General features: G+C 41.4%; 1 protein-coding gene across 1 annotated transcript in view; it reads right to left on the reverse strand.

Annotated features, from left to right (window-relative positions):
* Positions 1-26,480, reverse strand: part of pou6f2 (POU class 6 homeobox 2) — an 86,293-nt gene that overhangs the window by 14,826 nt on the left and 44,987 nt on the right. Inside the window, exons 6-9 of the mRNA XM_059326834.1 lie at positions 22,978-23,312; positions 9,175-9,312; positions 2,790-2,999; positions 829-982 (exon numbers count right to left, since the gene is read on the reverse strand). Of these exons, the coding sequence (XP_059182817.1) occupies positions 829-982; positions 2,790-2,999; positions 9,175-9,312; positions 22,978-23,312 (837 nt within the window). The remainder of the gene's footprint in view (positions 1-828; positions 983-2,789; positions 3,000-9,174; positions 9,313-22,977; positions 23,313-26,480) is intronic.

Here is a 26,480-nt window from a genome sequence, read left to right on the forward strand (position 1 = left end):
ATAAAAACAACAACGTGCAACATGTTCCTTCATTAGATTGAACACACACACACAGTAGTTTACCTTGAATAAATACCACATGATACCATCCTGCTGCTGTAAATACTTACTAGAGCTTCAAATGTGTATAAATCCACTGCTGAAAATAGTCCCCAAATAATACACTATTTTTGTTTGGATAATGTTTGCTAAAAGCTACAGTTTCCAGCAGTTAAATAAACGATTAAGCCCTTTAAAAAAAGGAAGTATACTGGTGCATCTCAATACATTAGAATATCATGGAAAAGTCTATTTCCATTAGTTAGCCCCAACCAAGAATTAGGTGCATATAGATGGACATACTTTTCAAAGGCCAACATTTCCATATTAAAAGTACTTTTTCAAAAATTGGTCTTTTGTAATATTACACTGAATTTTAGGTCTTCATTAAATGTAAGCCATAATCATTATAATTAGAAGAAATTAAATAAATTAAGACATGAAAGGTTTCATTCTGTGTGTGATGTATCTATATAATGTTTTATTTCCACTTCTTGAATTGAATTACTGACATAAATAAACGTCTATGATATTCTAATTTATTCAGATGCACCTATATATTTGTGACAGATGATTTAAGATAAACCTCTTCAATAGAAATGAAAAGGTTTGGGGCTGAATGACTGAACATTACAAGATGTAAGTAAAAGAATGTTTTGTTGTTATTTGGAAGGACCTAACCCTTCATTGCAGAGTCACTGTCAAATAACACGAGAGTCAGTGGACTTATAAACAGAGAAGGGCAATAGGTCTCTCTTCCGTGTATTGTGAGCTGTGTCGGACACTTACTGCTGACCAGCTGCCCCACGCTGAGAGCCGAGGAAGAGGAGGAGGTGGAGGAGGAGGAAGAGGCCTGGTGGAGAGGACTCTGTCTGTGGGGCATGTGGAGCAGGTTGGGCTGAGACGATGCGGGGCCTGTCTGACCCTGCTGAGCCTGAGGCAGCTGGACACACACACACACACACACACACACAAACAGAGCTGATATAATATATTGACATTGTGCAGTACAGAGAAATATCCATTATTCCCTCACCCACACCCTCACAATAATCACCAGTTACAGTAATCATGTCATTATAGTGATTGGACTATAATATTAAATCTAATCAACCAATCAGCAGCTATTAAATTAGCCACTTAGAAGCTAAGTATAATGAGATTTACCTTGTACCTGGTGATGAATAAATGTTAATTACTGTCTACGGTATTTAAACTGACAGCAGAATATTAGCCTGCTCGATAGACTACAGCAGCGATTTACTATTGCAGGAGACGATGAGAGTCACTTCAGGTCCTCCACAGCTTTACAAGCACAGATCAACTTAGCTATGAAAAAAGAAAAGCTGTTCATGGCAATTAGAGTCTCCTCTCTCGTCATCAGACCTGCAAGGATGCTAATAATGGCAGCCTGAATCTGAAATATAAACATGTGGACACAGCAGTCCCCGTATCAAACATAATTCATGATCCACAAGCTGTGTGCTCTGATGGTGAAAAAACGATGTATTTTCATGTTTTATGCACATTTGAATTGCTTTTACAAGATCAAGATGGTACGTCTTCACTTTTAAAGCGAAAAGCTGTCTCCGCTATAAGCTAGGCCGGCTTCTCCTCTCCTTCTTTGCTATTAATTATTTTCTCTGTGGCATGTGTTTGTTTGGATGGTGGGGGGTGTCAACAGCGATGCACACACTGTCAGGACTGTTGACAGGCTCGGAGAATTATCTAGCTTCACTGGAAATATTCTAGACTGCAGGCTCTGACAACCGTAAATTATGCCCGTGGAACAATGTGTACATGCGGGCTTTGAAGTGGAGACAAAAGCATAAACATTATTACAAATGCATTAATTCATTCAAGAGTGTGATCTGGTGTTTCGGGGAGCCACAATTAGGTGTCCATCTGCTGTGAGTTCATCCATTCTGCACTGTACAGGCCTTCAATGTGAACTCTTACCCTGTAATTCGGCCCTGACATCGTTATTATCAAGTCAATATGATTTTCATTGTTGTGTGTATGCATCTGACAACATCCACAATTGAACACTGTATGGATCTTCAAGTCGGGAGAAGAAAATGTTTGAGAGTTTCAACTCAAATCTGGTGTACCAAAAAAATAGAGAGGAGAGAACTTGTGTGTTTTATGCGGCGTCCTTTAAGTCAAAACAAAATACTTCTTGTTCAGGTCAGAGAGGACAAATCATAAGGCTGGAGTGTGATTGAGGAAGGAGAGCAGGAGGGAGAGGTGAAGAACAAAGGCATGAGTGTTTGAGTTTTAAGTGGGGTGATGAAAAGTGTGTCTTTGTTTTTTTATTTTTTGTTTTTTTTGGGCTCTGCAGGGGTGCAGCAGGCTCCCCGAGACAGAAAGGTTGGCTGACAAGCACCTTCCTAACACACAGTGAAACATGCAAACACACACACACACACACACACACACACACACACACACACACTGTGAACAATTGCACCAAAAAGCTACAATTTTCCAAGTGGAATGATGCAAATGAGCGTTATGAGTGTTGAAGCAGGGAAATACGAGGTGTTTAGCATAAAGCAGACCTGACTAGCAGTGCTGGAATAATGCTTTCATGAATAAACGGAGCTCTGGTCTGACTCCACTAGGTGCTGCTCATTCAACAGTTTTAAAATCAGCTCTTGATCATTTTTGAAACATCCGTTTAAGTATATAATAAGCTGCTCGACAAGACATTCTTCTTTATGTGTGTGTGTGTACAGAGTGTATGTTACCTGCTGTCCAGGCTTGATTGGTGACAGCGTGATTCCCTGGGTGTTGATGACAGGCAGGATCTGATTGCCGATCACTGTGGCGATGATCTGGCCTTGAGCGTTGGTCAGAAGCTGAGGTGTAATTGGCTGTACCTGCAGTGCTGGGTTGCCACCCCCTGATTGGCTGGAGGGCCCTGCAGAGTTGGGCATCAGTGGGATTGTTCCAATTATCTACAAAGGGGGTAGAGAGGAGACGAAATCAGCTGGGCAGTTTTAAAAAAGAAGACGGAGCAGAGAGGGTAAACGCTACTGGAGATATCAGTCTTAATGATCTCTGCCGCTGTGAGTCTTTTTTTTCCCCCCTCGTTTTTTGCATGTGGTCAGAAACAAAGCGTGAGCGGGTCATTTAGCTGCGTTATGAGGTTAATCAGAGCACTCAGTGTTCGACTCGGTCTGTGTGTGATTTTGAGAGAGAAACATGCACAAGTGTCCACTGATCATCTGTCACTGAGGTGGTTTTACAGGCTAGAGCAAGTGAAGCCAAAGCAGACTGCTGGGAGCGTACTGCAAAGGTCAGCGCTGAATACCTGTGTGTGTGATGGTGCACACCACTGACTGTATTATCCATCACCAGGCCAAGACCGGGATGAGTGTGTGACTGTGTGTGTATAAGTGTGTTTGTGCTTAAGTGTCTTTGTCTGTCTCTGGTGAGAAGGAGTGAGGCTGCTGAGAGACAGAAACCCCCATTTCACCCTCTCGCTCTCTCTCTCTCTTACACACACAGAGGCAGAAAGGAAGAAGTGGAAAGAAAGAGCAAGAAAAGAAACAATAAGAGGGAGAAAAGAGGAGCATCGGAGAGTGAGACAGGACCCTGTGTTTCTAATTCAGCTCTCAGGGTCCCAGGGGTACTTCACCCCTCCTCCACCCCCCTCCAGCCCATGCTTTCCTCTCCTCTGTGGCTGTAATCAGGAAGGGCAGATCAAAGGGGGCGGCAGAGTGTCACTGCAGCGTTTTAGCTCTCAGAGCTGCCAGAGTGTGGCCAAGAGTGGCGCTTTAGGGGGGACTTAGCGCCTCTTCACCATGATGAAGGTTAATGTCATCTGGGGACTGGTTCTGAGCAGCCGTCGCCTCGTCCCCCCGCTGACATCGCTCCTCCACCAAGCCTCATTACACCGGAGAGCAGCTCAACACGGATGAGACGCCCATCATTCCGAATTCTGTTATTTGGCGACCGGGCAGAGAGCTACTTTTGTAAAATTGCACTGTCTTCGTCTCTTCTTTAAGTTTATATTTTAGTGCAAGCTTCCACACCTCAACACAAAAACTACAAACACCTTCTACATAGCATTAGCCCTGTCTGGCTTCCCATTGCCACCACTGCTGATGTGTTTCAGCGCGCGGTCCTCCTCCCCCTCCCCTCTCGCCGTCTCTTTGACATAATAGGGAGGGATCAGTGAGAGAAAGGTGGGCCGACAATCTGTAATTCATCCCTGCCACGGCTCATTTGCTTACGTTGCTTCGCATTAGGGGAGAGATAATTTATCTCTCTCTCCGCGCCGGCTTTACAAATTCGCTGTAATGCTCTCCTGCCACTTAGCATATTTTATTGCCCTGCCTGACGCTCTTGTCTCCTGAGTCCCACTGATCCCGCTTTGCATGCCACAGTGGCAGGGAACTTGTTCCGCTCAATTATTCATCGTCATTGGACTAAGTGGTTGTTCTATAAGCATAATAAAAGAGCAGGCAACTGACAGCTTCGCTCTCATCCCTGTCCCACCATGCAATGCTTCTCCATCTGACTCTCAGGCAGATGTTTCATGGCAGCGTCTTCTCAAGCTGGAAGGGTAAAGTTCTTCAGAGTATTCAACTGTTTAAGTGCTAATTTATAGACAGAAAGGACTTTATTATACACTTTCCTAATGGGAAGTACTGAATAGATTAATGCTGAGGTTTACAGAGTGTGGCCCTCATTTATAAATGTATTCTTGAGCTTATAGTTTAAGATAATAAAGCCATGGTATAAGACCTCAATACCTTCTGAGTACCAAGCTAAACACAACTGGAGTGTCAATAAGGGGCAATTATAAAGACAAAGGTTGGTCAGATTTTCAGGTCTATTTATCCTTTAATTTATCTAAATCAGAATCATTTTATAAACTTTTCCTTATAGGCAAAATTAATCATTTAACACTGAATGAATGAATGAATTTGGCAGTTTGGCAACATGTTTATATTCTCCAAATTAAATTATCGTAATAAGTATTGCTTTGCTATTTCATCATATATAATATATATATATATATATATATATACAAATTCAGAAAAAAAGCTAATATACCCAAGCCTATATATATTAAGACCACTTTCCACTGTACAGTCATGGAAAAAAATTATTAGACACCCTATTTTTTCAATTTCTTGTTCATTTTAATTCCTGGTACAACTAAAGGTACATTTGTTTGGACAAATATAATGATGATGATAATGATAACACAAATAGCTCACAAGAGTTTAATTTAAGAGCTGATATCTAGCCATTTTCGAAGGATTTCTTGATAATAACCAAAATCATTATCAAGAAATCCAGGGAAAATGGCTAGATATCAGCTCTTATATTAAACTCTTATGAGCTATTTTTGTTATCTTTATATTTGTCCACACTAATGTACCTTTAGTTGTACCAAACATGAAATGAAAAATAGACTGAAGAAAAGGGTGGTCTAATCATTTTTTCCATGGATATGCAAATTTAGAAAAAAGCTAAAATGCTCAAGCCTATACATATTAAGACCATTTTCCACCAGACAGCAGACATTTTGACGTCACAGTAGAAAAGGCACAGGTGTATTTAATCACATTAATGAAGGTTGCATTCCAGTTAGGTGACGTCCTGGTTTAGTGAATGTTAACCCACTGAGACACCGAGTTAATTGTCATTAATCTTATCAATTTCACCTGTGCATTTCCTACTATGACAACTTGTGCTGTGAAAAAGGTCTAGTGCCAAGTTACTGGTTTCTATGGCTGTATGGTTTGTTTGAAGCTTCTTCATGTTGACAAATGTAAAACAACATCTGAATACTGTGCAGCTTTTTTTTCTGCATGGTTATTCATTCTGTTGCGAATTCTGCCGAGTTGCAGATAAAGACTATTTATAGAATTAGGTTCCAGTGGTGGCTGTGTAGGATTGTTTCTGACTTGTGTGATCCAAACACATAACTGAGCCAGTTGTAAAGTCCAAAAGTCAAAATGTATTGAGAAAACACAGATGTAATACTTTGCCTGTTGCACAAAGAGAGGCATGCATCTAACAGCACCAATATTAAGTAAATAAAGTTTATTTAGTGAAAAGAAGACCAATTTAATCAGATGAATAACTGTATTTAAACTGATAATTTTTTTCAAGGTTTTTTTTAATGTAGGATGATGATGAATTTGAGGATAGGCATTCAAAGCTTCATTAGAAAACTGCAATAGACGCTTCCAATAAAATAAAAAAAATTCATCCTTTATTAATTTAATGTTGCACACATCAGGTCTTGCTATAAGTTCCTCATGTTTTACTGATTGTTTGCACCAGTGACTTTACTCTTAAAAAGGTGTTGGTGTCCAAACCTGCAGCACCCCAAATCAACCAGCAGGAACTTCACTCTGCACAAAAAGCCCAAATTTGATGGAGACATGCAATCATTTCTTTTTCCTAAGGTGCAATTTCATCGTACCACCATTTCATAAATAAGCAGCTTTCAGGACCGTCTCTCATTCACTACTAAGGCCCTCTCCTCAGTTATCTTTCAGTTTGTTCTCCTTTATTTGGCTTCCTGTGTTTGCTTCCCGCTCCACTTCGTATGGCATGTGAGTAACGTGCCTCTCTCCACCCAGCAGAACTCATTAAGATTATGCTGCTTTTGTTTCCACAGAAATGTCATCTCATCTCTCCAGCCAGGGCAATCTGTGTCTTTAGCCATGGTCGCCAGGCAATATCTCTGCCCATTTTCTCTCCTCCACTGTTCATGCGGTGAATTTGGACCCGAGAGGGAAAATGTTTGGGAAGTTTGGACTCGTGTCAACAACACAATCCAAAAAAGCTAACATTCAGAGTAAATCAAAGGCTAAAACAGAAGACTCATAATGGTGTATTGGATAGAAGACATTTCCTGGGTGGGATGATGGTATTTTCTATTAATTTAACAGTCCTCATTTTATTTTCTCAAGTATAAAACAAGATGCACATACAGTAGACTAGTGCAGGAACCATTAGCTGTTTATTTATCCAACAAAAATGTCAAACATTAGCTGGTATTTGCTGCTTTTCTGTGTTTTTTATCATTATAAATGTAATATCTTCGGTTTTTGTAGTGTTGGTCAGACAAAAAAAGCAATCTGGGAACTTGTAGGGCATTGACAGAATAATTGATACTGAAAATAATCAATAGCTGCAGCCCTACAGTAGATTTACGATTACAAGGGCAACAGCAGTTTACACTGCGGTTACACTTGATCTAAAGGCTGGAAGCTTGCATCGATACAAAGGGCACACTTGCTTTGCAGGTTAACTGTGCATGTGTTCCGTTCCTGTTTGCATTAGTGCCAGCAGCGTCCACCCCAAGGGCCAAATCCCTCACAAAATGCTGGGAAATGTGGAAGTTAAAGGGATGGATGGCCTGATAGCACAAGTTCAGGCAGGAGAGGGTTTTTATACATAGAGCTAAGGCACCATTGGTTTATCAAACTGGGATTTGCCACACACACACAAACCATTTCAGGGATGTCTACACCTTTTAGGACGTACGGTATGCTACATGAAACAGCTCTTAATGTCCTCATTTCCAAACACAGTTTTACTGCCATATTAAAGCTGCAGAGTGAGAATTTGCACTGAATAGAAGACATTTAGAAAAAAATGCCACTGATTCACAAAGGGGAAAAAAAATCAGGAATGAGAGTGACTTAACAATATTCTGGCTTTTATCCACAGCCTTAATCACTGTTGTAGAGGCTGTGAGGATAAAAGAGCCTCATTGATTCTCCTTGGAGAATAAAGAGGCTGGGGCCAATATAATTAAGGTTTAAAAACATATTGAACTCCAAACGTCCATCAAACCCGGCACTTTTCAAGGTCCCCAGAGCTCAGGCTTATGAAAAGGTCTTTTGACAGAGTTGTAAAGGAAATTAGGAGGTCAAAGACAGTATACCGTGTTTTAAATTGAACTAAAGGTGATTTTTTAACTCATGGAAAACAGCGATGGCAAAGACTGTTCTCTAAATTCCAGTTAAACACTACCCTGAATGGATTAAATACAACTGCTCCACTGCCTCCACAAAGCCGACACAAGTTCTCAGAATGTTTGGTGGACCTCCAGCCTTGTTTGAGGTATGTATTAGCCTGTATAATCTCCTCCGTGTTGGGGGAAAAGGAGGGGCGGGACCTTCTGATACGGTAGTGCATGTTTCAGAGCCCTCCGTCTGAATAATGCTGTGGAATAATGAGGTGGGGAGCAAAGGCTGTAGCCCACGGCTTTGACCGTCTCTGTGACCTGATTATGTCAGGGACTGTCAGCCGCCAAGACACTACAAAAGCACAGAGCATCCCATCAAGTCCATATCCACAGTGATCTGTCCCCAGTGCTCCAGGCACCTTGTGAGCCAGGGAAGTCCATACTGTCTCATTAGCGGCGTTTAGCATCAAACGCTCGTACACAGACAACACTTAACTTTAAACAATGAGGCATGGTCACACTGGTGCTACTAAAACCTCATTCAAGTAGGCTAAATGTAACATTTACCAATAAAAAATCAATTTGCTTGTTTTAAGTGCTTATAAATGTGACCTGCTGCTTCGATTTCATCGCATTTGAGTTTAGTTTACACTATGGACGGTGCAATTGTTAAAAGATGAAACTGGGGTTAAGGTAAATAACACAGAGTGGCACGAAAGGGCACATTGTCCATACAATTTTCCTTTAATATGTGCTGTGTGCACCTGCGATAAGATGATTCATTAGATAGGGTCCCACAATGACAAGCATCATCGTTCAAGCCTCTGGCTACTGATGGAACAATTCTGCAGCCACCCTGTAAATATGACAAGGTCAGCGTTTTACTGCGACAGGCGCATGCGGATAAGAGAAAGAAGGGCTTTGTTTATTCCCAAAAAGCTTAATATATGGTAGGGTGGCTACTAGAGTGTAGACAAACAGCTTCAAGACAACATACACTGGACCCTCCACTAGAAATCTATGAGGAAAGATCAGAAATACTATACAAATGTTTTATTTGGAGCTGCACATTCGCACATGATAGATGGTCCAGCAACATCTCTTACAGATCTGTAAGCAAGGAAACTGTTGCATTTAATTAACTGAACAGAAGTAGTATGTAAGTGTCTACACTACACAGCACTCACCTGTCCTTGTGCATTGGTGACCAGCTGTCCGGTGGCTCCTTGCAGGTTTGACAGGGTGTTGCCGAACACTTGGGAACCGGCGATTGATCCCATGGCTGCTGCCGCTGCTACAGCTGCCTGGCTGGCCAGTGGATTCAGCTGGTGGGGGCAAAGAAATCATCGTCAAAACTGCACCTCTTTATGTCACCCGTACAGATGTTTTTTAAAAAGAAACAGGTTCAGGATGGCTTCATGTGGGGGGCTTCATTGTTACCAAGGCCAGAATAGGCTAAATGCAGTGAGGCCTGTATAGTCCAGGAGAGGGCTATGCAGTCCATCATACAGTTCCCACAGGTCTTTGCTCCTGAACCCAGTGGGAGGCTCGAGGGTAGGGAGGAGCAGTGAGAACGGGAGGGTGGTTGTGAATAAGTGGCCATTTTACCACTCTAAGTGCTTCCTCTGGCCCCCGGGGCTCCCCACGGGCCGAGCCGAGCCTCTGCACCGCCAGCAACGGCCCAACAGCATCCCGCTTTCACAATAGAGCCATGCAGCATGGCCATGCATCACTGTATTGCCAACCCCTTCAATACACTTCGACTAAGAATTCCTCCCGCTTCATAATGCACTAGCACAGTGTTACTTTTGAAGGAGAGGAGGGTTAAAATGACCATCTTTACTCCCGCTGTAATGGACTCATCTGGTCTGGCCTGTGGTTGTGAAAAGAGGCTACTTGCATCGGGGACAGGTTGTAGAGCCCCGCCACATTGCTGAGATTACCCATATAAATCAAGCTAACCACTTATTAGGGGGCTGAAAATGCACTGCTGATTTGGTTGTAGTGCAGCAGAGCAAAGTCTTATTAGGTTGAGTAAGTAGATCAAAGACCAAGAAGAGATAGGAGACCTCCCAATTACTCAACAGAATAGAGAAATAATAGAAACACTGCTTAGAAGCAGGCTGCCTGCTCCCAGCTGCTGGAAACAAATTCAAACAAACTGCTAAAATTAAAAATAGAGTTTATGTAAAAGGTCTGTAATAACAAAGTACTGCGTGTGGTATTTTTTTCTATGTTTATGTTAAATAAAATGTGCTGAAAAAGAAAGTATTTTTCTGAAAGCATCAATGTTTCCACACTCTCTGCATTCTGCAGGGAATTCAGCTTTGTTCATCTGAAATCATTCAGTTGCCATTCATCTTTTATCTTACCCCACCACCATATATTATTACACTTTCTGAAATCAAATGATGAAAAAATGCCACAGAGCGATCAATACTTTTTCATTGACAGTAAAGGTTAAGCACATTAAGAATGACACTGCATTTGTCTTATGAAATCATATTTCATGTAGGTGGCCTCAAATTGGCCGTGATTGATATTGCCTCCCCTCGTCTGAAAGTCATCCAGTTTTTCCTCGATAATCGCAAGATTGTCTTTTATGTGTCCAGCGGTTGCCCTTCGGAAATCTGGATGTCTCAAATGTTAGAAAAGCACAAACCTGATTCTGACTTTATATGCAAAAAATTAACAGAACTGAAAGTTAATCTGGATGCTTTAACACACAAAAATAATGCATGTGTTCATTAAACCCAGAGATCAAGATCCACACAAATTATACCAAAACATGTTATTTCTAATAACATTTGCTGATGTTTGGAGTTGATACTAAGAGATGAGTTAACCATTAAATCTTGTGAAATAATCTGTTGCAGATTATTCTCCTCTCTAAAATTTGCCCTCTTTACCAAACTATCCTTTACTTAGAATGCTTTGCTAAATGATGAATTTTCATTTTATGGGGGATCTAACTTGTTTGATTACACAGTGCAATATTGGGTTAACCAATAACTGTTATTAAGCCTTAAAAAACAAAAGTATAATGTACAATATTGTAGCACTTTTTTTCTTACCATGTTCTGGTTCTACAAATTTCTGTTGACAGAACTAAATACTCCAAACAAACTGGAAGTGTTTGGTTTCATGTAATGAATGTTGGTTATTTAACATGTGATTTTACAAACATTTGTCGAATTGTGATATAGATAAATTTAGCAAAATATGCTCAATAATATTGTGAGTTATTTCAGCCATGTTACCCAGCATTAACTACTTAAATATCTTGAAAAATGTACAAGTATTTATAGTTTTTGTTTTTACAGAGTTCTGGAGAAATAGACCAACGCAGAAGTTAGTTCAGGCATCTAACCAAAAAACCCACTGGCTTTGAGACGAGGGAACTGGATGTGCAAAAATGCAAATTCATTTAGAATCATCCTACAGCACTCTGCATGAATGTGCACAAACTAGTACATATTTATTATGTTCAAAAACTGCAAAAAAATACATTTTGTTAGAGGACAGAAAAAAGAAAGCATCCTCTCTGACTTTTCCTTCACTTAAAGACAAATGTAAATAGACACATTTGTTTTAAAAAGCTTTTAGAATCAGACAAAAATATTTTATAACAGCAGCAGCTAAAAGCAGAAACACAACAAAGCTGAACTATCTGCACCATTACGCAGTAAAATAAATGGCACTCTAGTAGTTGTAAAAATATGTTTTAATAGGAAGAGTTTTATGCTATTTAAATAGTTATCTAAATTATATACCACAATGTATTTTGCTGCCAAATGTCGAGACGAGTAATACATATTAACACCACTATCTTTAAGTCCTAAAAGTGACAGATAGAGGAGGAGTTTTTTCAGACAGTAAGTGCTGGTTGTTGATATGAGTCAGGAACTGATACTCTGCAGATAATTTCCTCTTCACTTGTAACTGGAGAAGTAGAAGTGGTAGTTGAGAGGAAGAAATAAAACCAGGACCAGCCACTGTGGTAGGTTTGTGAATATAAAATACCTTAAGTGTTGATAAAAGAGGTCTTTCAGTCGTGTTGTTGAAAACACAGTATTATGGGTGTTGTGATAGTGAATGGGGACACAGAGAAAAGCCAACAGGGCCTGTTAAACAGAGTTTAAAAGAGGCTACAGATCAACACACAGATAATGTGATCTGCTCGGGCAAGCACACCCAGAGTCTCCCTGAAAATCTGCTGTGCTTGGTGTCATTGTGTGAGTGATAGGCTGTTGGAGAAGCTTTCAGATTTATTTGAAATATTATCATTGTGTTTCATTCGATGATAGCCCTTTCAGGTGCTATGTTATTCTGGTAAATCTAGGTGAAAAGAGAGCATGCTTTATTGCTGCATCTTCCTGGCACTGGGTAATATGGATAGCAGTTGGAAGGAGAGCCAGGAATAAGGAGAGGCGAGGCTGTGTTCAACACCTAAACAGGTGATTTTCCGCCACGGTGACTCCTCTCAACACCTCGGCGGGAGGCACAAAATGACAGACCTGGCCTAGCATTTGTACTGATTGCATGTGTTGAAGGAGATAAACAGTGATCTTCCAGTTTGCAGAGCCTGCATGTTAACCATTGTGTTCATTCTTTTCATTCCCCATGAAGGGAATGGGGAAGGGGCGTAAAGATGATTCCCAGCAGCATAGACAATTCCGGTCAGTGTTGGGATAACAAAAATACTGAAACCAGTGCATTTCTTAAAAGACATTTTTGGATGCTTAAGTTAAATTTAAGTTAGTGATGTAGAAATATTACAACATTTCACTTTTCATTTGTCAAAACCCAAGCCTCCATTATATCAAGTGACATCATCTTGTCACCTTAAAGTAACCACAGCTGCTATCACTCTCTGCACTATCACAGTTTAATATAGCCAAATATAAAAGGGCTATACAGGGATCAGCAAACACAAAATAAGTCTCTGAATGGACAACAAAAAAAGCCTGCAAATTGTTAAAAATGCATCTTTTCTCTGGACAGTACGAAGGGGAGGGAATCTGAACTCCGGCAGGCTCTCCGTCGCCTGTTTGACCATGAGGGTCACCTGGTGCAGCAACCCGTGTAATCTCAGGAATAGAGGGAAAAATAGCGTCCCTGCAAACCGTGGAGAGACCCCTGGAAACCAAAATTGTCTGACACAAACTAACTGGAGTTTATTCTTGGTTTTTGCTCTTTTCATGTGGCCGTTTTAAACTTAATTGCTTTTTTTTCCTCCTCGGCCTTCCCGGGACAAAAAAGAGCAAAGATAAATGGACAAAGTGGGGCAGACACAGATTTGTCTACTACACTCAGGCTTCAGCGGTGTGTGTAAAACTTATTTTCTACTCATCTATGATTCAACAACAGAATCAAACATTTAAAATATCAGAGAAAACTAAGGGAGAATTTAAGAACACAGAGAATGATTTAGCACATTAGTGGTCAGTGATGTTTTTAATTGACAATGAAAGCGGCTACTTGGAAATTTTGTCTTGAAAGTGAAACTAAAATATTTTCCTTTTCTAAAAGTCTCTCAGATTGGTTACAAGCATGTTTACGAAAATGTGAGGTTTATTTTATACAGTCTATGGGTTTATCAAAGTCTTCATGCTTTACTCACGAGCCAAACGTGTGAAAAAGTGGGCCTAACAGTGTAAATTAAAAGTATTGTTTCTGAAAACAAAGTCCTTTATCTGGGAACAACATTAAAGTTCCCCTCGTTCATCCCGACCCCACATCTCTGTCTCCTCCCTGCTCTTTTCCCACTTCGGAGTGAATGTAATCAGCTGTGACATGAGAAAACACGTTCTCTGTCTGTCAGGACTCTGCTAGTCTTCCGCTGACAGTCCTCTGCTGACTCTCCTCCCCCAAAACGGCCTCACCCCCACCTCCCTGTCTCCCCCTCCCTCACATCCGCTGTGCTTATGAACATCAAAATGCCATTAGGCCCTCCAAAACACCTCTGGTCCCTTGGTTAGCGGGGCCTCGCACTGTGGCCGTGCACTCTGAGTCCTCTGAGCCCCGGCTATTGCTCACCACTGGGCCTCTGCTCCAGCCGTTGTGAAAAATAAACCCCAAAAAGAGCCATTCTTGGGGAAAAATATTGGGAAGTGAAAGACGGATAGAACAACTGGGGCAGATAACACCCGGCAAAATACAATAACGCTGCATCCGGAGACAGTCGGACATTGTAATTGCTTAAGGCAGTGGAGGGATGGTGGTGGCAGCAGCGGGTGTGGATGTGGAGGTGGCTGAGGTGGCATGGCGGGTGCTAATGGAGTGATGTCATATGAAACGCCAGAATGACAGCTAGTTAACGGAGGAGGTTTGGCTGATCAAATAAAATGCATTAACTCCAGGAAATGGATATCGCAGGCAGCCTCAGAAATGGCCATATCTAATGAGGCAAAATGCAAATGAAGGAGGAAAAGAGTCGTGAAAACGTTTAAACTAACTATAAAGGGATGATGGAGTGTCGGACAGTGGCCGTCAATCTCCCCACTCATTACCCTCATGTGAAATTAACAGCAGCTTTAATCATTACATAAAATCTGCTCCAGCCCATTTGTTGATAATTGTGAGGCACAGAGGTTCAGAGTGGGTTCTTTGTCATCAATCACAGCAGCAGTGTATTTCCTCTGGTTAGGGGACACTCTGCGAGTAAAAATATAAGTTATACTACATTCCTCTTACACTATTTCTCTTCCTGAGGAATGATCTATAATATTTAGCTGTTTCTAGATGTATTAAATTTGAAACTACTTGGTGATTAAGTATCTACAGGAAAGTGCTGACCATTTCAGCTCATGATGTGACATATTTGGTGCAGTTATTTCTGTACCATACTAGCGTTGGGTTGGAAATCACAGCAGCGTTAAACCGGCGTTGCAGTAAATCTACTGCTGCTATTGCTATGACTTTCAAGTGGATACCTGGCTTCTATGTTTTTGTTTTTTTCGACTGCTGTGAGAAAATGGAAAATAAAATCATTAAAGTCAGGAGATCAGACTATAAAGAAATTATGAACACTATTATTTCGGTGTATTATTGAAGACTTTGCACCCGTCGGATGACAATTACCTCAATTATTCAATACGTAATAAAACATTTTCTTGATTTTAGGAGTTCCATTTCCATTGTGCCGACTACATCCCATTCGTTTTCATTTAGTTGGTAATGGCTTCTCTTTTCACTCTGCTGTTGTTTGACATATAAATATAGCATTTGAATGACTTTAATATCCTTCTAATCAATGTCCAGTGATCTTTTGATGTCCTCAATTCAATATAGGAAGGGTCATCCATGCCGCAGCTTTATAAACACAATAAAGGTAAATGATTACTCTCCACTGTGGTGTCCAAAAATACGGCCAGTAATGAAGAGAAATGGAGGAGTTTGAGGGGGAGGCCTGTCATGTGTCATTGGCCAACTCTAAGCCCCAAGATTAATCACAAGAGAGGGGCTCTGTGGCTAAGATGTGGTCACCCTTGATCGATAAATCCACCTCCCTCCCCTCCCTTTATGTCTCTCTGCTTCACTGTCTCTCTCTCTCTTTTTCTCCAAAATATACACAATCTTTGGCACAAGCTAAATCAGCATAAGTGGAGAGATGTATTGATGACATTTATGGCCAGATTTGTATTGATTCCTGGAGTTTTCACTTCTGAGGCTCCCCTCTTTGAGGCGCTGACTTAAGGAAATGTACTGTTCTTGCATTCTAGTTGAGTCTATTTACAAAACCATCAATTGCACATTCACATAATGAAAAGGGGCATAAAATCACCCACCAGGAAAAATATAAAAATTCAAAATGCTCCTCATAGAGTTCAGGGCAGCAGAGTGCAGTTTAGAAAAATTTCAATTTACTCAGCCCACTATACATTGCAAAATATATACCAATCTAGTCCCCGCTAACCCTGACTGAAAACACTGTGGAGAAGAATTTCTGATAATATTCTGCAGGGACCATAAATGGGACTTTTGACTTGGTCTATGAGGAGGGCATAATGCAATAACATTGCATTAGAAGGGTCTTTTTACAGCGTGGCAGTGCTGCGCGGCTGTATTCCTTGTGTGAACCGGTGCTCTGTTTGCGGTCACTAATGGGCATCAGAAATTACAGGCAGTGGAATCGCGCCCCGCGGGGGGACTGGCCTCCTCAGCGGAGCGGAGCACTTAGACAGTGTCTGGGAGCCTGCTGGAGGAGGAAGGGGGGAACTCAATGTCACAGCCCTGCCTCATAATTAAAGAAACCCTATTCCTTATCCACTGTTAGGTGAGCCCTAGCTTGGTGCTCCATCTGAAGGCTCCCTTGTGGGCGTCTAATGCGTGTTGCCCCCAATGTGCATGTGGGCTGATCAGGGAGCTGTGCCTTTCTGCTGGGTGTCGGAGCTGGAAGCCCTCTGCCCACCGCAAGAGTAGCGGGGCCACGTTAAGAAGAATCACAGACCTCAAAAAAGCGAAGAAAATATCAACTGAGGTGAGGTCTGAAAACCCAACAAAACCAAAGAAGCCAAAAACTAAGTGCGAGGCAGCCTGTAGGTGTAATTCTAAAAGTGAAAAAGCCTTCACAGTTTTCCAAATGATCCGTCTGAAATATGATAAATTTAACTTTCTATCTACTTATAAATTCAAGGCTCATCGTTGGTCCTTAAGTCTGTAGATTTTCTTCCTGCCTAATCCCTCATTTGAAGTAAATAAAAGTAGTAGAGCTGTCATGGTCAGGTTGTTTTCCTCATCTAGCTCCCATGCTTTATAATTATTCATATGAAATGTGGTTCTGTTGATGGGCAACAGTCTTATTTTCTGCTTCAGTCAACAGTGCACATTTGTATTTCTAAATTGTGGAGCGCTTGTTATGTAAGGCAATTTTCTGCCTTCTTAAGAGCCGGATCTCCTGTGCATTAATAAGAGGCTAGGCTGAGCTGCTGGAGAGCTGAGGGCCTGTTCATGCTCTAAACCACACAGCCAAAACTAGCAGCACACAGTCTGGCTCCACATACCATTTATACATATTTAAAAGTTTTATTAGAAAATTGTGGTTTTAAAACAGGTGTTATCATGGATAACGGTGAGATGTGAGAATTGTAAAAAAAATTCAAGTGTATCCACATTTTTTGCAGCTTCATCTTAAGATTATTGTTTAATGTAAGAATACAACTTTACCTGTTCCGCAGCCAGGATTTTAAGAAAAAGTAAGACAATGAATTCTCACCTCTTGACTTTATTTTTTGATGTATTTATTACATGATTAAGTAATTCTGTTTTTGACTATTTATCTCCCAACACGATGGCTTGAAAGTTTTTAAAGGCTTGCACAAAAATGTAATCTTTTGTTTAATTTCTATTGTTTTGTCTTCAAAGAGTCAAAGATAATATATCAGAAAAATAATAAGGATGAGTAGCATGTGAACTCAGCCATTATTAGGTTTGCATGAGCACGTTACGAGAACAACAGCAACAACCTTGAATAAATAAACATAATTATGTTTAGACTTTTTAAAAATAATGCAAATTTGACCAACACACTTGTTCACAAGCACTCAAAATGTGATATGAAGGTAGTTAAGTGCAAGAAATCAGTTGAAAAACATCTATAATACAACATTTCTATTAATAAACTGTGTGATCTTCTTCCAAACCACAGACACCACAGATGAGTTATGAGACATCCGATAGATAATGGACTCTTTCCTCAACTTAAGCGTTGCCAGTTTCATCGACAAGCCACAGTATGAGCCATTGGGTCCACATTTGAGCATGTCATTTTAATTTTGATTTAATGCCCCGTGGAATGATGGTGGCCCGTTTCGCTAAATTGAATAGACGTGGAGCTGATCTGGAAAATCAATTAATCGATGTGCAAGGCTCATTTAATACACATGTTAATATAATGGGAGAGACGCCCACCGCCCATAAAAAAAGACACATTTGGAGCAAATTGGACAGTGGTGATTTTAACAGCGGTTGACATAAGGAAAAGTGCACTGCAGCGGAAAACAGTGACATGAGTGTCTGAAGGGGCCTCAGCTGGAGACAAAAGCAGCAGAGATGGGCCCGAGACTTGAGGAAGATGGTGGAGCGACTGGGAGGAGGGGGAAGAGGGGGAGGAGGAGGGGAGAATGGCAAGGAGGTGAGGAGAGATGGAGAGTGCAGACAGTCAGGCCTCTGAAAGGCCGTTGTGGTTGGCAGCCGCTGACCTTGGTGACGATGGGTTTTCACCAGAGGCTTCTAATGAAGGCTGATTGCCAGGGAATAGTGAGGGAGCCAAGGGGTGGAGAGGGGAGCAGGGGGGGAGAGCAAGAGAGAGTGAGAAGAGAAAGGAGAGAGAGAGAGAGAGAGAGAAAAGGATAGAGGAGAGGCTCAGGTAATTGCAGCACTTGTGGGTCTGAGGCCCTGCGGTCCTGTGATGTCGGGGTGCAGTGGGGAAGAAGAGAGATGTCTGTGGACGCTTTGGTGGTAAATTGTGGAGCACAGGGATAGGAGGCAGGCCCCTAGGCTGTAATTACCCCTATGAGTGTGCGGATGGAGAGTGGACAGGCCCAGTGTGGGGCTCTGACAGCGATCAAGGAGACGACTGCAGAAGGGGAGTAGAGACAGACACACAGACAGACGGCAGGAGTCTGACGGAGAAGGAAGACAGGACGCCTCCATCTCCGCCAGGCCCCCTGAAAACCAGCCAGCCAGACACTGGACCAAGGTCAGAGGCTATTAGCTAACACACAACATACTGGTGACAAGACAGCCATGACAAGAGCAGCATAGGGACAGCTCAGCAGTGTTGAAGATGCTGCTCCCAGATCAAGAAAGACATAATGTAGAAGGGGGAGAAAAAAAAAGCAATAAAAAGCAACTAATTAGATTAGAGCCACATAGAGAATTTGGGGCTCCACTGGATGGCGCAGCCGGGTCACGAGGGTCTGGGGCATACGAACTGGAATAAGGAAGTTGATAGGCTGGCCTAAGCTTCCCGCTGCCACGGATCAGTATGTACTACCTCTCCTCTCCCTGCCTGGGCTGATGTAACTCACTGGAGTGGCAAATTACACCAGACCTACAGCTGTAGCCCGACATTATGATTAATTTGATCAGTAATTTCTCCTGTTTTTCATTTTAATCGCCGCGACCATTCTGCTGTGGCAGGTCTTTCAGATCTAATTAAGATCAATTCCGGTGTAACAGACTTGGCGAGCGCCTTTACCCCGTCAAATCCCTGAGCTCTCCGGGCGTGGAGAAAACCCGCAGCTCTAATCAATCAACTTCCAGCAAAATCCAGCGGGCTCCCACAATCAGCCCATTAACACACTTAAGCAAATTTCATAATCTCCCCCCGTCTATTTGTCATCACTGTGGTGGCTATTTCAGGCAGCCACCGGCCGCATCTCACTGTACTCTGCATGTTGGGGAGCAGAGAGGCTGTGGGCGGGGGAGAAAGGTAAATTCTTACTCCGTTTAACCAAATTAGCTGCAGTAATCTGAGTTCAGGCCATTGACTCAAGGGGACGTAGTCTGTTGTGGTGTGATTTGTATTCTAATCGGGATATTAATGAGCCAATTAATAAATTCTGTTTCACAAATTAAAAACAGCAAACACTAAAAACACTAGGGATGTAATGAATGCTCAGGATTTCCTCACTATGGGTTTTTCAAAGAAGATCACACACCTCCCATGAGGAGAGAATTACAATGGGACATTAATTGGAACATAATGAGTGTTTGTCTCTCTGTAGCTCTGTGCTGTATTTTCAGCAAATAGTTGAATGGTTGGGTGATTCTGCATGTCTGAATAATGACTGTAGGAAATAGGGGTGTTATCTGCGTAATGCTGATTGTATTATGGTAATTATGACTAGACTTTATTGCACAGACCAGTTCCTCTGGGTGAAGCATGTAAAAACACCAGAAATGCCCTTCTGTGTCTTCAATTAAAACAAACAAAAGGAAGATCACAGTGACAATTCACATGTGTTTGTGAGACAGCTCAGGGAGTCTCCCCCGAATTAAAAACTTCCGTGAATTAACCCGTGAGTCGCTCGGTGATTGCGGGACTGAAAATCCAATCACTGACCCAGGCGGAGGAGAGAGGCGGAGCTGCTGTTTAAATCCTATTGCAGACTTGAGTGGGTGGTGAGGCTGTGACCTGTCCTTGGGCGAGCCCCTCGCTGGGTGACACACTCTTTGACAACACCAGCACTGACCCAGAGAAACTAAACCTTTTACGACCATTCTGCTTCTCCCAAACACACACACACAAACACACACGATCCCTAATCCTATTTGATGAGGCAATATCTTAATGATACCTGATGTGGCCCCTTTGGCCCCCCTCAAGGGAGGTCTGTCCTCAGTCATCATAATCAGCCTCGCTGCTTCTTTTAGAAGACAATCTGTACAAAGCTAAGGGTCTCAGTCTTATCAATGCAGGGAGCTCAGAGGTTGTGTTGGACTTTCTTGTTGTTCTCCATTTATTCTTCATTTAATCTAGTTCTACCCATCATTTACATTTTTTATGATCATAAGAAATATTTAATGGTCATTGATTAATTTTCATTTTTTAACAATTGCTATATAAAACATGCCTATAGATATGAATGTTAATTATTAACCGTTAACTGTCAATAAACATAAGGAATCAGTTCAACAATTAAAAAAGCATTATTTGACAAAAGTTATTCAAAAAATGTTTGTTACACATTAAAAGAAAAAACTATACAGCCTCCGATTGGTCAACAGACTGAACCAAAGGATTTATGGGCAGCACCACAATGCCTCAAGAAAATTCACAGAAAGGAGGGACTGATCTGCATCAATCCGTCTTTGTTCATCTTGTTTATCAACATAATCACAATGATTGCACTTTTAAAGAAACTTTTGATGCTCAGCTGCTGTTAGAGAGATCTGTTGTTTGAAGAAACAGACCTTAATCAGACAATGAATATAATACAAAATGTATCACATTATTATGAGGCATGATATAGTATGTAACGATATGTCTATGATAACAGACATAGACTTTATATTCCAACAGTGCTGCGGCGCTGTGAGTGACTCACACAGCCTACTGTACTAATGCGATGGCTAAAGCCATGAGGTCATACACGTGAGATCAAAGAGGTGCGTTTTTATGCATATGACACCAACTGGACAGGAATGGAAATTACTTAAAGTTAGAAGGTCGTCTTCAGTGTTCTCATCTATCTAAATGATGGACGGCCTTCAGATTTCTCCGACACGAAAGACATTTTAAAGAAATATTGTTAAAGAAATCCAACCAATGATGGAAAATATTGGGTTAATGCACTTTCTGAGTGAGCTTGCTCTGGTGTCTTTGTGAGTCAGAAAAAAGTATTCACAGATTTTCTGGGAAATTTAATAAAAGCAGTGGTTTCCTAGTAAATCAGATACTTCTAAGCAGGATAGTCTGATTGTAGTGTATGTGTAACCCAAGGTCTTTGTACATTGCCTGATGCAAGCTTAATGTGTGAATCTGTATGTTGGTCAGTAGCCCTTGTATCCACAGTCAGACTGGACAGTGTGTTTGGTGCGATGTAGCGGCTAGCCCTCGGAGCCCATTAAATCCAGAGGCTGTTTTTCCTGCTGAGTCTCACTAGGCCGTGACAGGGCCGGAGAGGGCTGCAAGGGGGGAAACAAATAGCCCAACTCATCCTGGCCATAAAGAAGGTTGCACCACAACCCAATAAGGGTCTGACGCTGATGAATGTGACCAGGGACAGAAAGGCGACCCTGGCCAGTCTCCACCAGAAATGAAACCACAGGGATATAAAATAGGTTATTATCGTCACACAGTGACAGCCAGACGGACAGAAGGGCAGAGATGGATGGACGGACAAAGTGACTAAAAAGGAGGTTGAGTAGGAAGAACAGCAAAGATAAAGGGACTGATTACAAACAGAAGCCCAAAGTTAGATAACCTCAGAGTCCCTCCTGAATCAATCGTAGGAGGATGTGAGCCGTGCTTCTTGTCTGGTGCTGAGGTTTGATGTGCTCAAGAGCGCCAAGGCTTCAGCAACAAGATGCATATTCTAATAGCTCCACATAGATGGCAGTCTCCATTCAAATGCTGCCACTTGATACAGATTGTGTATCAAGTGGCAGCATGTTTACAGAAAATAAAGCATTGTGAATACTGCATAAGGCCTTCAGTTCTGTAAGTGGAGATTGATATTTGTGTTAAATGCCGAGCATTGAAACCATTATAATGACGTGAATATGCAAAAAGTGAAGCACCACTCTTCCAGATTGGATTGGTTATTGCTGTCAGTAGCCATATTAGATAAATGAAATGAAGTATAAATCAGAAGTATTTAACTTTAATGCATTTAAATCTACATCTAAAATGTCTAAAAATGACATTTGTTATATATTTTGCGCAAGTTCTGTACCTTTATTATCCCAAATGTTTCAAACTATTTTGAAACCTAGAGAAATTTGTCAATCAAAGTAACATGCTATTTCATTTGGTCTAATGTCAATTGCGTCATATCTAATCAGCGATGTGATTGTCTGCAAGAAGCTGTCATAAACTGACTTTCTTTCCCCAGTTATTAACCCATAATTCTGCAATAAACTGTTGTAGAAATAGCCTGTGTCTGCAAAACAGGGAAAAGCTGCTTTTTAAGGTGAAACTGCTTTATTTTGTGTTTTTAATCCAAAGGTCCGCTTCTTTTGGAGAAGAGGAGAAGCTGACTTCAGTGATGGCAACATTGGTGAAAACTCCCATGATCTAACATCCCCAAACTCATTTTTTTTGTTATTGTTTTGATTTAGAGACCCCTAGTGGCAGTAAATCACATATTGTGCACATTTTTATATATAATTGAAAAACACAACTTTATAATTCTATTAGAAAAATATATACTTAACATTTACACAAGCCGGAAAAAAGGTTGGTGTACAAACATCTTTTTATCCAATTCCATGAGTTTATACATCAGAAAGAGTCGGACAGGTAAAGTTCATGGACTTACCGACAAAGGCATGGGTGGGGTGACAGGTGAAGGAAGGCTGCGGGCTGGCGACTGGTTGGGCCGGTGCGGCGGGGAGTGCTGCGGCTGTCCAGAGGTGGAGGAGCAGGTGGAGCCTGGAGAGGGCACGGAGGTCTGCTGCTGGCTGGGCGGGGTCATGTGATGCTGAGGTGGCAGCTGGTTCTGGGCGTGAGAGAGGGTCTGTTGGTGATGGTGCTGCTGCTGCTGTTGCTGCTGCTGCTGATGCTGCTGTTGTTGTTGCTGCTGCTGCTGGTGGTGGTGCTGCATCTGTTGGAGCTGCTGCAGGTGTTGGAGCTGGGAGTTCAGTGATGAGGTAGCTGTTGATAAAAGAACAACGAGTTGAGTTTTTCTTGGTGCTGGAGATGAACTCTGTGCAACAAACACAAATTAGGGTCACGCTGACAACATGAAAACATGTGTTTTAGCACACAAACAGGATGCCCTCATTATTTAAAGAATATGCTCACACCTCAGATGGAAATACACAGAGGTGTGGGATGCATAGGGTGAACTGTGAGAGTCAGATGTAAATTGCATGGAGCCACAACAAGGTCCTCCAGGGTTTTTACCCTGCATGATAGAGTCCGTGAATTTAATTTAGCTAGCTGGAGGACAAAGCTATCAAGCCTGACTGATATAATTGCTCTCTCTGGAGCCAAAAGTCTTCATTGTCACTTGGAGAATGTCAGAATCTTTGGTTTAATGGCTTAAAATCTCATAGGAAAGAGACATCCATCTTCACTGGAAGACTTCAGAAATAAACCCATTAACTAATTGGATCCAATAATGGCACGCCATTAGAACCTAATTTCTACATTTAAATGCTTATAAATTTTTATGTTGCTTAAAAAAATGGTTAACACTCAAGCTGAGCCAGGCTGCAGCCACACCAGCATGCAAATACTCCCATGGACCCAGAATGTCTACCTCAAATATAATTTAAAAAAAAAATATCTTGTGCAGGTGCACCTCAACTTCATGGCAATTTTCTATGGCAGTTCACTCAAAAGCATCTGAATACAGAATTTGTTGGAGTTTCTATCAGTTCACACATGAACCCATATCGCAACATAGACAACAAATAATGTGTACTAAAGGCATCAAGTGTAACATAATATGCGGAGAATTGGGCTAAAAAACAACATCTAAGCTGACCTTCACAGCTCTTTAAATAGAAAAAAGGACAAACTGAGTTTCCACACAGATATGATGGATAGAAGAGTGTTTTTATACCTGCGCCCACATTCAGAAAGCTCTTGACAGCCTTTTTTCAGTCAAACACAGTCAAAAAATCCTTAAAAGAAACTATATTCTATATAGAAAAAAAACTGTTGTATATATACAGTGACAAAGGGCACACAATAAACAAATCCCATTGTATTTAACCTTAAGATATATTGTTCCCACAACAGACTACAGACTATATTTTTATAAATGTTTGTATAGAACACAAAAGGATGAATACAACAGATGACAAGATCCAACATGATTTACTGTGGTTATAAGGGTAATACAATATCAAGTCTCATATGATGATATGAAGATATATTGCCCAGCCCTAATTTAAAAGACTGAAATAAAATAAAAAACTGAACTGAATAAATTGCATAAAATAAAACTACTTTTCTCTCTTATTCATATTTAAAGAAATACATTTTATCCCAATGATATAAATAAAAAATAAAAAAAACATGTTTAAATTCCCTGCAGATTACAGATTTGGTTTAATTTGATATGTTGCTTATAATATAAATATATGTTGAAATACCCGTCACTACAAGCTAATATCCGCAGCATTAGTAGAAAGCACATGTACTACCACAATGACTTGAAACACAAAGGAATGAATAACAAAAGAGTGTTTGTAGGACATCTATTGATAATGCCGCCAAGCAATTGTGAACAGAGGCGTAGACAAGCTTGTATACATACAGAATCAATGCACTTAAATAATTTAAGTATGGTTGCCTCATAAAAGATGAATAAAACATCAGGGCAGACAAGTCTTTGATTAGTGTGGTCACTACGACTCCAGGACAGGCACATATGAACATTTGATGAAGATCAGATCATCCTCCTCTTTCCTCACTCTGCAGAAGCGATGCAAAAGAAAGCCAGCGTCTCTTGGCCAGTAAACACTACACTTTTACATTTCTTCTACCTCCTGACACATTGACACCTCTCTCACACCCCCATCATGAATTATATATCACCTGTGCAAACGGCAAGAGTCCAATTCTCACTTGAAATGTTGGGGCAAGTTGTCTAGCGAGCACTGAGCTCCTGACATGACCGGCTCTTTTCCTTTGCAACTTCGCAACGACAAAATGTTGAGCACTATTTAAAGATGGAATAAAAGGGAACAAAGAAGGCGAAAACAAAAGGGGGGTAAAATGAGATTTCTGTCAAAAAATTATCGAAACCAGGCGAAGATCAAAGACGACTAGAGAATTTCCTGCAGCGCCAACCATTACGCCGAGGAACAAGAGGTACAACAAAAAATATGAGGCAAAAGAAAACAAATACAGAGGGAATATGGAAGAAGCCCCATGTGGCCTTATTATAAGGGCTACACCGCAGGTACTATATTCTTTAACAGCAGTGCTTTATAAATTCTGTCATCTTGTTAAGACTGTCAGGACCACTGACCCTCCCTTCCCCTCTAACTGGGCAACTGGCATTTTGAAGCTCATTCTTTTAACCACAGCTGTCTGATTGCTTTGGTTGAGCACATAATCCAAACGGCTTGTCTCAGCTAATTGTTTGTCCTCCTTCCTCCAGCAGACACAGGGCCAAGGATGAGAGTGGGAGATTCAGTTATGATGGAGAGAGGGCAAAAGGGTGTCGGGATCCTATAGTGCTCATTATATCTCCCACTGTCTCTTTGTTGTGTTTCATATTCACTAGTTCTCCGACTGCGATGCAAGCAGCGCTCCCACTTGATCATTGCGCCCGAGGGGGTGTAAGAGCAAGGGGTCCCACTTTCACTGTTGTCACAACTCGCCTATGTTAATGTTTATAATGAGGAATGAGCCAGATCATAGAGGAAAGTCGTGATCAGATACAAGCTGAACTCTGGCATTTTGTGCTCCATTTAACCATTTAACAACAATCATTTGGGACTCTGAAACAGCAGCACGGAGAAGTCTGCGGCCTCCAACCTCACCGCTCTGAGAAACTGTCTGCCATCTCTCTTTCTCTTTTGCTTTAGTGCCACAGTAGAAATCAACTGTTATCTTTGACTGTCCCAGCCAGGGCTTCTGAAGTACTGGAGGACGAAGCGAGACTGATTGTCAGAGGTCGAAAGGCTAGGTCAAAGCCGGCTCATTCGTCAGACAAAATGCTATTTTTGTTTCCTGTGCGGTTGAGGAGTGAAGGTGGGGGGAAGCAGCCTGCTCTCTCATTACCAGCGCTATCTCAGTAGTCCCTGCCAACCCCCCTATTACAGCACTTTTCTCTCTGGGGCTGATTCAAGCTCGACTCCT

The sequence above is a fragment of the Centropristis striata genome, chromosome 23 (assembly GCF_030273125.1).
Source record: "Centropristis striata isolate RG_2023a ecotype Rhode Island chromosome 23, C.striata_1.0, whole genome shotgun sequence".
Classification (NCBI taxonomy): Eukaryota; Metazoa; Chordata; class Actinopteri; order Perciformes; family Serranidae; genus Centropristis; species Centropristis striata.